Raw genomic sequence first — 13,964 nt, 5'->3', positions numbered from 1 at the left:
TGAGTAGGATGTCATATTTCTTAAAATGCCATTGTGTTCTGTAATTAAGCAGTTGCTAGGCAATTGAAGCTGTTCTAAAGCTGTATATTTGAAGTACAGGCAGTACACCAAGATACATGGACTGCACACTTCAACCCGCTTGCAAAAACATGCTACCTTTTCTTGGCAATTTGTTACGTATATTCTATAACAATTTCCTACACGTTTGTGAGTCTGTTTAAGAAGGCTGGTACCATGTGTGAGGAATGTGCAATGTCTAGCTAGGGGAGAGAAGTCAAATGCCCCTTCCCTCAAGGAACTGAATATGGGGACAGCACTGCTGTCTCTCGCCTAAGAAATCCATCAATGCCTTTTGTGGAAGTGAGGAATCAGCAGTCGTAATGTAAGGCTAGGCCCGCCAAAAGTTGTTTTAAAAGAACTTTTGGACAAAATATGTAGGTTCGGGGGGGGGGAGTGTGAAAGGTTTCTCCCCACAGCTAGGGTGGCCAGGTGTCCTATAAGACCATCCTCCATTTGAAAGGTCGTCCCCACAATGTCCCATAGTTATGCCACATCAGAGTCATGGTGGAAAATGAAAAGGGCAGTTAGCCCCAGCTATCACATGCTTCTGGCCAGGTGTCCTACCTTACCGAGGACAGTCATCTATTTGAAAAGCTGTCAGAGGGCAGTCCTCTATGTGAAGGTGTCCCCTACTTGAAGGGCTGTCCAGTCCCGGTCTGGCTTAAAGATAAAGAATGATAAAGGAGAGCAGGGAGGGGCCTTGAAGTTGGCCATCAACAGTTAGCACCTGGACAGCAGACTAACCAGTCATATATAGGTCACCTGTTCAAAGTCTTCCCAGCTACAGTCAGATGTATTATATTTCTGTTTGAATTATAGTAATATTTCTAAATGTGCATCTATACATCAGCATACACAAACGTTATGCAAATTGATGTCCTCTTTTGTCTCCTTTTTGGTGATGTATTTCGTCTCTGGAGGGAATGCACAGGTGGCCACCCTACCAACAGCTTACCTTTTCCACTTCCACCACCATCTCTTTTCAGGTCCTGGCATTGGTTTTTGTCTTCCTCCCAGTATTTCTTTATTCTCCAATGTTTTAATGGGTGATCAGTTGTTGCTGGTTTTATTGTCTGTTTCATATGGTTTAATATAGATTCATACTTCTGCTATTGTAGGGTTTGTTTTGTTTTTTTAAAAAAGAAATGTTTTATTGAGTTTGTGTTATTATATTATGATTTATGATGAATTTTGTTAAGTCACTTTGGATATGGTTTTATAGTAGAAAATCTGTATATAAATATATATTTAAAAATAAATAAAATTAAAAAGGGGAAGGCAAAGCAAAACCAGCTGGGAACTAGGGAAGTTGTGGGTGAGTCTTGCCCATACACTCATCTATTGCTCAGCTGCATGGCTATATTTTCATACAGAGTTTCAGCCTTTGTTCAGAATCCACTAAGTGTACAATATTAGTATCCTAGTACTTACTGAGAACATCTGTCCTACTCACACTTGTCATGGCTCAGTGCTGTCTCATGCTAAGACGTTAACTTCTCATCCCTTAATTAATAGCAGTTTGCCCATATTGAAGCTTGCAAAGCAAAAGGCAAACCACAAAATGGAATTAACTTGGCTTTTAGTTCAGGCAGCACCAAGGAACTGATGAACTCTATAGGCTACATCTAGTTTAAAGGAAAACATCCACATTCAACATGAAGCACCAGGCCTATATGAGTTAAAAAGGCTCTGGGCAAAGTCTGAATGACAGAAATTCTGAAAGCCTGTACATAGCAGTGAAGGGAATTTCACTCAGCACATTCTGCAGTTTATTGCTGATTTTGATAAATATAGCCATTTTTTTTAAAGCACTGTGCTTATATTTATTAAAGTATCAACAACAAGAACAACAAATCCTTTGGGATTTACCTTTCCCATCATTTTGTCCTCAGCAAAAGACAAAATGAAAACGAAAAAAAGAATGAAAGCAGCATTAGGCTTGGGGGAGGAAAAATAGCAACACAGTTAATCTTTTAGTTAACAAAAGGGCCATAAAGGTCCCCAGCTTATTTTTTGGTTGCAGAGGGTGATCCTTTGGGAAAGCAGTCATTTGCAAACAAATTAAATTAAATTAAAATGATGGCTTGCCTCTAGGGGCTAAATGAAGTAGATTTATTGTTGTTGTTGTTGTTGTTATATTTACATTTCTATACCACTCCATAGCCAAAGCTCTCTGGGTGGTTTACAAAGGTTAAACCGTTAAAAGTACAATATACAAAATATAAAATATAAAAAACTAACAGACAGAATACACAAAGACAACATATATCTAACAACAACTTTGAGCAAATCAGCCAAACCATACAACAAATCCAGGATCATTTAAAACTCATGACATGCCGCCAAATGCTTGGGAAAAGAGAAAAGTCTTGACCTGGTGCCAAAAAGATAACAATGTTGGCACCAGGTGGGCCTCAACAGGGAGATCATTCCACAATTGGGGGGCCACCACCAAGAAGGCCCTCTCCCTTGTTGCTGTCTTCCGAGCCTCGCTTGGAGCAGGCATCCAGAGGAGGACTTTAGATGTTGAGTGTCATTGCATTTAACATATCTATTGTTGTTGATGACAAGACTTATCAGTGAGGAGGCCTTATCAGGTTCCTGGCTATGGTGCAGGGCAGTTTAATACTTCCGCACTCCTAAAGTTTGGTCCCAATGAAAATTGCCCTGGGAGGTAAAACTCTATTGGCACCAATGGCACCTTCTGACGAGGGATAGCAGCTTCAGGGTCAATTTTCCTTGGGTCAAGGAGTATCTATTCCTTGATGCTTTGTGTAGTTCCAGTTCTGATCATCACCCTCACCCATCCCAGTGGTTGCTATTTTTTTAATGACCCATTAAATACACTTACTCATTTAACTTATAATCTATTTTGGTTCCAGGATTCCAGCTTTTTTTGTGGCTCAGCTTCTGTGCTTTTGACGCCTGTGTGACTGTCAAGAGACGTAGAAGCATATAGCCTCCTGTACTGTGCCAAAATGATTACTCATTTATTACTGGTGGAAAGGTGCCAATAGTTTACTACTGGAAATAAGCTATAGCTCCTCCTGTTTAGGGATATATTTAAGTTTCTGGGACATTGGTATAACTATTAAATTAACATATTATATTTGTGCATGGGAGAAGTCTGTAAGTTGATTTATTAAGAAATTGTTGTTGTTCAGTCGTTAAGTCGTGTCCGACTCTTCATGACCCCATGGACCATAGCACGCCAGGCCTTCCTGGCCTCCGCTCTTTCCCGGAGTATGCTCAAGTCCATATTCATTGCATCGGTGATGCTATCTAGCCATCTCATCCTCTGCCGTCCCCTTCTCCTTTTGCCTTCAATCTTTCCCAGCATCAGGGTCTTTTCCAGGGAGTTTTCTCTTCACATTAGGCGACCAAAATATTTGAGCTTCAGCTTCAGTATCTGTCCTTCCAATGAGCACTCAGGATTGATTTCCTTTAGGATGGGCTGATTTGACCTCCTTGCAGTCCAGGGGACATGCAAGAGTCTTCTCCAGCACCACAGTTCGAAAGCATCGATTCTTCGGCGCTCAGCCTTCCTTATAGCCCAGCTCTCACAGCCATATGTTGCTACTGGGAAAACCATAGCTTTGATTATATGAACCTTTGTCGGCAATTATACGAACTTTTGTCGTATAATTTTATAACTTTCATGGCCCTGCACGGCATAATTTATGGCTTCACTGAGTTACGCAAGCCCCTTCGCCACAACAAGGCAGTGATCCATGAAGGGGTTGTTAAGAAATATTCCCCATTAATTTCTAGAATGATAAATCTGGTGATGATATCTGCCCTTATTCATTGTTTACTGTAGTTTGATAATTATGTTTCCTCCTGTACAGTGGAGGCTGGTGGCTCCGATTTCGGTGGGGCTGTGAATACATTCTGGGTTTCAATCAGAACCAGCCAGAACTCTAAATGAACTATCCAAAGTGCAGAACGTGACCCTCCAAATGTCTAGGCTTGGCACCCAGTAAAGGAAAGCACCACATTGGCCAGTCCAGGTTGCAGCTGTGGGCCATTTTCATCACAGTATTTTCCTTCGTGTGTGAGGCAGTGAGCTGAACCAATCAGCCCTCTAACTTTGAGGAGTGCACAGCCAATGAGGGCATTGGAGGCCCCATGGACCCATTTCATGCTGTTCAGGGACTAACAGTGGTAGCATGGGGGGGGGATGCCAAAATTGTACCTCACTTGGGGCACCAAAATACGTTCAGACAGGTCTCTATGTATTGATATTATTACATTATATTTAGGGAATTGTATGTATTTCTGATTAATTTATTGTATCTTGTAACCAAATTGTATGTGTGTGCTTTAATACTTATAAATAAGTAAATAAATAAAAGTAATTTAGTGCAAAACACTGATTTAGGCTGGATACTCTTACCATCTTATCCATGGGATTGTGAGTTCATATACCTCAATTCTTTTGCTTCAGTTTGACTGTTCCTTATCACAGATTGACTATGAATATGAGAATTCGTTTCTGAATCGCTTTTGTCTTTTTTGCTACTATATACTAAGGGTAGTCTTGCATGCAAAGAGGCAAAGTGACAAAGCAGTATTTCACTGCTTTTTAAGCACTAACACCTGTCCATTTATAGCCCTAGTGAAAAATAGCCATGGGCCTGCTTTTTTGTTGGCAATGCAAATAGAAGAACCACAAGTGAAAATTTTGTTTTTGTTTTGTGTTTCAATGTTTGTGTGGTATGTGTTTGATGTATTGCAAACCACCCAGGGAACTTCAGTTATTATGCGGTTTAAAAGAACAGTAAATGCATAAACAAACAAACATTTATATATTATTTTATTTATTACATTTATTTATGAGAAAAGGAAAGCCAAAAGTGAATGTACAAAGCTTCCTCCCTTAATGATGATTTGAACAAAATAAGATTAGCCTTGAGTACACAGCAGATCCAGTGTGTGTTATAGCTGGTGCTTGGCAAAGCAGTTGTTTAATCACTCTGTTATGTAGATAATTTTCAGCTCAATATCAAGGTGAATGGAGGAGAAAAACAGGCAGCCCACACTGAAAATTGGGCTGATCATGTGGTGAAGCATGCAGCTGTTGTGACATATAGCGGATCTGCTATTTACTCAGGAGTGTGTTGTGATTTACAAGGTAGGAAAAAGTAGGTAAGTGACTTCCCGACAATTCTGTTAGTAATTTCTGTTTAGTAATTTCTGCTGGTTATTTCTGTTTTTATTTGTTTATGGGCAATCTCTGTTTTTATGGATTTTTTACTGAATATGTACATACTGATTTTTATTTGTATTAATATTGCACACCACCTTGAGAGGGCTCCACCAATTAAAAGCAGTCTAAAAATAATATTAAAATAAAAAAGATCTTACAACCTATACTTGGATCATTAGAAGCCAAATGGAAATCTCTGGCACAGGCAGAGCACATATTCTCCTGGTTCCTTAAAAATTCACCATAGTTCACAATGATGATGATATGCATAATCATGTCATAGAAAGCCTCTGTAGCCCTAACGTTTCAAGAGTTAAACCTTGGTCTATATTGAACTTTAAACTGTTTTCATCATAAAACAAAACCAGTATTAAACTCTGCAAACTGTTCTAAATATTATTTCTGCCAGACTTAAGCACACTGAATGAATTGAGAGCAACCATGAAGAATTTTAGGCATTTTTCCTATCCATTACAAATTTAAGAAGCATCTCTCAGGGTACCTGTGTATTTTTGCCTGTGGGGCAAATAGCAGCTTCGGGGTGCTGATTTAGATTGGGAAAGGAGCATTGGGAGAAGGGTTAAGGACCCCCTTCTCCATGGCCGCTCCTGATCTGATTTGGGGATGTAGCTTAGCCACTGTTGCTGCTTCAAACTAAAACACACACACAAAACCATGAGAGCTCTGATCACAGGTTCCCTAGCACCTCATTTCCTTTGGCCCTTAACTCACAATGCACAGGATGTTACTGCAAATGTGAAAACATTGCTTGAGAAAAACATAACGCTGCTTGCAAAATATATGAAGAGCAAAGCGTGAAGCCCAGTGCTCTTAAACAAAAAAGAGCAGTATGCCAGTATTAAGTATTCTTACTCCCAATGAATGAACTCTTGACAATCTGGGAAGGAAAGAGAAAAAAGATACACTGAATGATATAAACAGTGCTGCTGAGTAGGTCAGGAAATGTGCACTTGATTTAGTCTGGTCAAAGGATTCTGACTCATATCCATATTCTTAGTGTGAACCTATGACCTGCTTCTGGCTCAGCTGTACACAGTTGACCTCCTTCCTGCCCTCTTGACCCAATAAGCACTGCAATCAAAACAATTGCATAGAACATTTAATAGCAATCTTGCTGTATGTTTTATAATTGCAAGAGTGTGAGGGTGTAGTGTTTATCTTTTTTGCTTCTGGTCTTTCATTGGCTAAGTAATGATGTTCTTTTTTTTTTTTTGAAGACCCATATATTAGGCTGGCTCAGAATAATTAGCTCCCCCTCATAATGACAACATAAGAACATAAGAAGAGCTCTGCTGGATCAGACCAAGGGTCCATCTAGTTCAGCATTCTGTTCATGCAGTGGCCAACCAACTGCCCACGGGAAACCCACAAGCAGGCATGATTGCAACAGCACCCTCCTGCCCATGTTCCCCAGCAACTAGTGTACATCGGCATATTGTCTCTGATACTGGAGGTGGCACATAGCCATCAGGACTAGTAGCCGTTGATAGCCTTCTCCTCCAGGAATGTGTGTAATCCCTCTTTAAAGCCATCCAAATTGGTGGTCTTCACTAGTTTTGGATGAGGTGGACTGTACAGATTTGACCCCTTAAAGGGCAAAAACAAAAATAAATTAACAAAAAATATCCACAGTGACTTCACTGGCTGCGTTCGGATGTAATGCTAAAGCATAGTTTAGAGCTACATGAACAAGCCTTGGGCGTATGTGCATCCCCCTCTGCTCTTCTCTGGCACGGCTTCAAGGAGGAAATGAGAAGCATCTGATTCCATTTACAACTACTGCTGTGTCGAAAATTTCTCCCACATTTTGTTCAACCATTCTCATTCTATTTGATAGAAAATAAATTGCTTTTGAAAAGAAATTCAAAAGAGGAGAAATTTCAGATAAATTCTCATGGGTTGGGTTTGGGATTCTTGTGCTTACCGTACTTGTGAGGTGCCTGACGAGTGTGCATGAATGCCCTGTCTGTTACTGTACAGTAACCTCTGTGGCAGCCTGTAGCCTCCTCGGCTTCCTGCACTTCAGTTAAAGCCATCATGAGGAAGATGTCATGAGGAAATTCCTCCCATGGGGCTTTTTCAGTTCACAAAGTGCAAGTGGCCTGGGAGGCTGCAGAACAATGTAAAGATGTGTAACAGAGACAGAAAACACACACAGCCCCCTCGGCCACATCACACTGATTAGGTAAGCTCAAAAATACCACCAAAAGAAATTCAAAATTCTACCTCAAAAAAATGGAAGCCTCAGCACAGTTGATACTGTTGCCCCCTACAGAAGCAGTGCAGTAAGCCAAAAACCTGGGAAAAAAGAAAGGGCCTGTGCCACAGCCCCTACCAATAGTGAGCCCTATCTGTAAGAAACTGTTCAAGAACGCCTCCTCCCCTAGGAGAATTTCAGTGAAATTGTCCCCCCAATTTCTGTGCCCACAAATATGCTGAAGAATTTCGAGGAACCATTTTCGCGCAGCTCTATTTACAATTAATCACAGTTTGTTGTTTAATCTAAACTGGGATGAACAGTGGCTAGTTTTAAAGATTTGTCTAAACAAGCCACCTTCAAACCATGCTTTATGATCTTGTCTTGGTAAATCATAGTTAAAACTAATCACAGTTTCTAGTTCAGATGAAATGACAAACTCAGTTTAGTTGAAAAAAGTAGATATTTCCAACCTTCCAGCTACAGCAGAGGAAGAGAGGAGAGGGAAGAGAGGCCAGATTCCAGCTGAACATCAGGAAAAACTTCCTGACTGTTAGAGCAATACGGCAATGGAACCAATTACCTAGGGAAGTAGTGGGCTCTCACTGGAGGCAAGATGAAGGATGAGACTGGACAGACATCTGTCAGGGATTCCTGCATTGAGCAGGGGGTTGGAATCAATGGCCTTGTAGGCCCCTTCCAACCCGACTATTCTATGATTCTATGAGGCTCATGAGAGGCTCGTAAACTCTAAACCAAGGGTGGGCAACATGCGGCCCCCCAGTGGGAGTTTTGCAGTCCCCATCAGGTTCCCTGCCTGCACCGCATAGCCCCTACCACTGTGCATCATGCATTTCCCAGTAGAATCAGCCTCCCCTCCCAGTCTGCTAAACAGGGAGCACAGTTCTGCTGGGAAACAAGGTGCACACTCCCCGTGCATCTTGTTTCCCAGCAGAATCACTGGAAATGCAGCAGTGAGGCCACTTCCCGTTGCAGCGCAGCCATTTCCGGTTGAGGCTGTGGAGGGGCGAGGGGGAGGAGTGTGGCCCCTGGAGAGTTCCAGAGGGTCCAGTGTGGCCCCCACAAGCCTCCAAAGTTTCCCACCCCTGTTCTAAATTATTGCTTAGTGTTATTTCTGCACTAGGCATTGTAGGGTGGTGTGGGCTGCCTATTCACTTCAATGCAAGGATAATGCCCATGCATGGGGCTCTTTGTTCAGAGGGGCATACTTGTTAACTTGCTTTCTCCAATGAAATTAAGGGAACCCTTTTGTGCAGGGGACTTCACAGTACACATCAGTATATGTTGGCCTGCAGAAAACCACCAGCTTGTGTGTAATGGTGGTTTGCTTAAATGTTTGTGCCATCTCTTTAATGTAAGAGTCTGAGTGCCACACTGTCCCTGTATAATTGCATCCTTGAATGCTTTGAGGTATGTAATAAAGAGGATTGCACCACACATTTAAGCACCAGAAGAGACAGGTTTATTGCATATACTAGTTGCTATTGCTTCCAATAAAGTGTAATCCATGTTTAACCCTTTATTTTGGCCTCACAAAAATAAATCTGGAGCCCAGGTCTTGGAGGAAATGATTCACCCGGTAACATTTTGACCAGCCTGCCTTCAGGGCCTTGTAGAAATAAGAACTGTTCCAGACACTCCTTGGTGTAAAACTTAAGATCGCAACCTCTATCTGTGTTAAAATGTTATAACTGTAGAAAAAAAATGTTGCTTTATTCTGTTTTGTGAGCTAGTGGGGTATTAAATAAACTACCTAACCTTCAGTGGGAGTTAATAAGTCCCATTGCACTGAATAGGACTTATTTCTGAGTAGACACAGGATTGCACTGCAATAAAATAAACCTTGCGAACTTTGTTAAACTCACTAGGATGACTAACACTTCCCATGCCATTCACAGAATCACTACTGAAGACGCCAACCCCAGCTTTATCCATATGAAATGGGTGTGGAACTGCACCTCCTTACCACTCTTTAATCATCCAGATTGTGAATATGGCACACCAGTTAAAGTATAAAAATTGGGGGTAACTGATACAGATTAATGGATCTTGAGTACTCCCACAGGATTATTTGGAGCCAGGCCCAGAATACTTGGGAAGCTGCCAGGGCCCCTGCTTTGCTTGGACCATCTTTGCCATCCCCCAACACTCATCCCACAGTGCAGGACACGGAATAATGAGGTCAAGTAACAGGAAGCCACATTCTGGCTGAACATCAGGAAAAACCTCCTGACTGTTAGAGCAATACAACGATGGAACCAATTCCCTAGGGAGGTGGTGGATTCAATACGAGGCTGGACAGCCATCTGTCAGGGATGCTTTGACTTGGATTCCTGCACTGAGCAGGGGGTTGGACTCGATGGTCTTGTAGGCCCCTTCCAACCCTACTATTCTGAGTCTATGATTCTACCTCCATATTCCACTTCAGCTTGGCCGCCCTGGCTCTACAGGTCTTGGTCTTCTCAGCACTGCAGTCACACCATTCCCTCGATGGGCTTACTAGGCAGTGGGTACACTGGAATGGAAAAGGAGCAAAGTGGCCGATCAGTTACAATCCATGCTGGGCGGCCGCTGTGTTTTCTCTCCCACAGTGCAATGCCTGACATCCATCAGCTACTCAGCTTCCATCTCATTACAGCGCTGCCCCCACTGGGTAAACTGGGAGGCTCATGGCTGCAGCAGCATTGGTAGGGGCCGACGTGACCAGGAGTGCTGGTAGCAATGCCAGGGGGCAGGGTGTGAGGGTGATCAGTGCTCAAGGGGCCTGTCGGTGGAACTATGCAGATAGCCCTCTCGAGTCTGGTACCAGATTTGTGTGTAGTGACCTGCCAAGACATTTAGTAAAGTTCTCCTCACAGTTTGGCAGGATTAGGGCACAATCCTATATAGGTTTAGACAGAAAAAAGTCCTACGATTCCCAGCACTCCCAAGCCAGCACAGCTATTTTCTGTCTAAACCTGCATAGGATTGCTCCCTTATTTGTTTTGTTTATTTCTTTATTTAGACATTGTCCATAGAATAGAATAGAATAGAATAGAATAGAATAGAATAGAATAGTTGGGTTGGAAGGGGCCTACAAGGCCATCGAGTTCAACCCCCTGCTCAGTGCAGGAATCCAAGTCAGAGCATCCCTGACAGATGGCTGTCCAGCCTCGTCTTGAAGGCCTCCAGTGTGGGAGAGCCCACCACCTCCCTAGGGAATTGGTTCCATTGTCATATTGCTCTAACACTAACAGTCAGGAAGTTTTTCCTGATGTTCAGCCGGAATCTGGTTTCCTGTCACTTGAGCCCATTATTCCATGTCCAGCACTCTGGCATGATCGAGAAAAGATCCTGGCCTTCCTCTCTGTGACAACCTTTCAAGTACTTGAAGAGCGCTATCATATCTCCCCTCAGTCTTCTCTTCTCAAGGCTAAACATGCCCAGTTCTTTCAGTCTCTCCTCACAGGGCTTTGTTTCCAGTCCCCTGATCATCTTTGTTGCCCTCCTCTGAACCCTCTCCAGCTTGTCTGCATCCTTCTTAAAGTGCGATGCCCAGAACTGGACACAGTACTCCAGATGAGGCCTAACCCGTGCTGAGTAGAGGGGAACTAGTACTTCCTGGGATTTGGAAGCTATGCTTCCATTAATGCAGCCCAAAATAGCATTTGCCTTTTTTGCAGCCACATCACATTCTTGGCTCATATTCAGCTTGTGATCGACAACAATTCCAAGAATCTTCTCGCTTGTAGTTTTGTTGAGCCACGTATCCCCCATCTTGTAACTGTGCATTTGGTTTCTTTTTCCTAGGTGCAGGTCCAAAATCACTAGGTGCTGTACAAAAATGAAAACAGGTCATTCAGTGCCCATATGCTTACAGTCATCTAAAAGTAGAGACAAGACACAGTAGGGAGGAAAGGAAAGGAAAAGTGAACAAGGCGTCACTTGGGAATTGATGCGTCCTAAGGAGGTGCTTAAAATGCTAATGGCGCCGCATGTTACATATTAACAGCTTATCAAGTTCTTACATGCACGTAATGCCGAGTAGAATTTCGCCAGGCATCTGCACCTGGTCTTAACCAGAGTCATTATAAAAAAAATCCATCAATTTTTTTTCTCACCGTTTGGCAAGTGTTGTATAGAACAAATAGATACATGCATAGCCAATGGTAAGTTGCCAATTGGGAAATGGTTGACTAAATTCACCCTTTTCAGTGTCTTCCCATGCTCATTTTGTCATACCTTCTTTACCGAGTTGTGCAATAAAATTCTCCTTAGGATTTGACCAGGGCCACCCAAGATGGACAGGTCGCGGTGGAGAGTTCTGACAAAATGTCCACTGGAGAAGGAAATGGCAACCCACTCCAGTATTCCTGCCAAGAAAGTGACATCCTAGAAAGTGAAGTCAAGTGGGCCTTAGGAAGCATTACTAACAACAAAGCTAGCAGAGATGACAGTATTCCAGCTGAGCTATTTAAAATCCTAAAAGATGATGCTGTTAAAGTGCTGCACTCAATATGCCAACACATTTGGAACACTCAGCAGTGGCCACAAGACTGGAAAAGGTCAGTTTACATTTCAGTTCCAAAGAAGGGCAACACCAAAGAGTGTTCAAACTACCGCACAATTGCGCTCATTTCACATGCCAGCAAGGTGATGCTCAAAATCCTACAAGCTAGGCTTCAGCAGCATGTCAACCGAGAACTACCGGAAGTACAAGTGGGGTTTCGAAGAGGCAGAGGAACTAGAGATTAAATTGCTAACTTTCGCTGGATCATGAGAGAAAGCAAGAGAATTCCAGAAAAACGTCTATTTCTGCTTCATTGGCTACGCTAAAGCCTTTGATTGTGTGGATCACAACAAACTGTGGCAAATTCTGAAAGTGATGGGAGTGCCAGACCACCTTACCTGTCTCCTGAGAAACCTGTACGAGGGTCAAGAAGCAACATGGAACAACTGATTGGTTCAAAATTGGGAAAGGAGTACGACAGGGCTGTATATTGTCGCCTTGCTTATTTAACTTATATGCAGAGTACATCATGAGAAACGCCAGGCTGGATGAATCACAGGTCGGGATTAAGATTGCCGGGAGAATTATCAACAACCTCAGATATGCAGATGATATCACCCTAATGGCAGAAAGCGAAGAGGATCTAAAGGGCCTCTTGTTGAGGTTGAAAGTGGAGAGTGCAAAAGCTGGTTTGAAACTCAACATTAAAAAAACTAAGATCATGGCATCTGGCCCCATCACTTCCTGGCATATAGAAGGGGAAGAAATGGAAACAGTGACAGATTTTACTTTCTTGGGCTCCCAGATCACCACAGACGGTGACTGTAGCCATGAAATTAAAAGACGCTTGCTCCTTGGGAGGAAAGCTATAGCAAACCTAGACAGCATAGTAAGAAGCAGAGACATCACCTTGCCGACAAAGGTCCGTCTAATCAAAGTTATGGTTTTCCCAGTAGTAATGTATGGCTGTGAGAGCTGGACCCTGATGCTGGGAAAGATTGAAGGCAAAAGGAGAAGGGGACGGCAGAGGATGAGATGGGTAGATAGCATCACCGATGCAATGAATATGAACTTGAGCACACTCCAGGAGAGAGCGGAGGACAGGAAGGCCTGGCGTGCTATGGTCCATGGGGTCATGAAGAGTCGGACACGACTTAATGACTGAACAAAAACAAAATGGTTAACCAGCCTAAATAAATACATAAATGTACACTGTGCTAAGTAATCTAGGTAGAGGTCATTACCTGTTTATTATCACAATCATTTTGCATATCAGGACTATTTACTTATTTATTTAATTAATAGATTTCTATCTCAACTTTTAGGGCATTTACTCTCCCAAGGCGGCTTACTAACAAACTGATGAAACAATATAATAAAATTGTTGTTGTTGCTGTTCAATCGTGTCCGACTTACAAACCATTAAAACAAGAAACAACATTAAGGCTGCAATTCTATACATGCTTACCTGGGAGTAAGCCCCACTGAACTCAGTAGGACTTACTTCTGAGCAGAGATGCCTAGGATTGGGCTGTAAGTAGTATTAAAATAACAGCAGCAGGTAAAACCATTATTAAAACATAGTGCAATATAATAACCCCAAAGCAGACTGGAATAGAAATGTTTTTAGGGATGTTCTAAAAGTCAGCAAAAAGAAGGCCAAACATATCTCTTGGAGGGGACATTTCACAGATTTGGGGGCCACCCCACAGAAGGCCCTGTCCCTGGGACTCTTACCAGTTTAATGACTTTCACTAGTAGACCAGACAGCAGGGTCTTCAATGTCTACCAGGGGTAGAGAACTATTTTTTGGTGGGGGCTGAATTGCCCCACCTGGGCTCCCTATGAGTCAGATGATGTCAGTGGGAGTGTCCTCACCCATTGGCCATTGCCCCACCCCCACCTATTTTGTGTGTCTCTGTGCCTCTCTCAGCATGGAGAAAGGGACTCATGGCACCTACCAGCAC

General features: G+C 42.7%; 1 protein-coding gene across 1 annotated transcript in view; it reads left to right on the top strand.

The window, feature by feature from the left end:
- Positions 1-13,964, top strand: part of LOC146346811 (carbonic anhydrase 2-like) — a 120,723-nt gene that overhangs the window by 89,599 nt on the left and 17,160 nt on the right. The window contains exon 8 of the mRNA XM_084849203.1: positions 5,048-5,194. Coding sequence (XP_084705329.1) covers positions 5,048-5,194 — 147 coding nt within the window. The remainder of the gene's footprint in view (positions 1-5,047; positions 5,195-13,964) is intronic.

The sequence above is a fragment of the Heloderma suspectum genome, chromosome 4, assembly GCF_057233095.1.
Source record: "Heloderma suspectum isolate Gila_16-S chromosome 4, 16-S_ref, whole genome shotgun sequence".
In the NCBI taxonomy this organism is placed as follows: domain Eukaryota; kingdom Metazoa; phylum Chordata; class Lepidosauria; order Squamata; family Helodermatidae; genus Heloderma; species Heloderma suspectum.
This window is presented reverse-complemented; position numbering and strand designations above follow the sequence as displayed.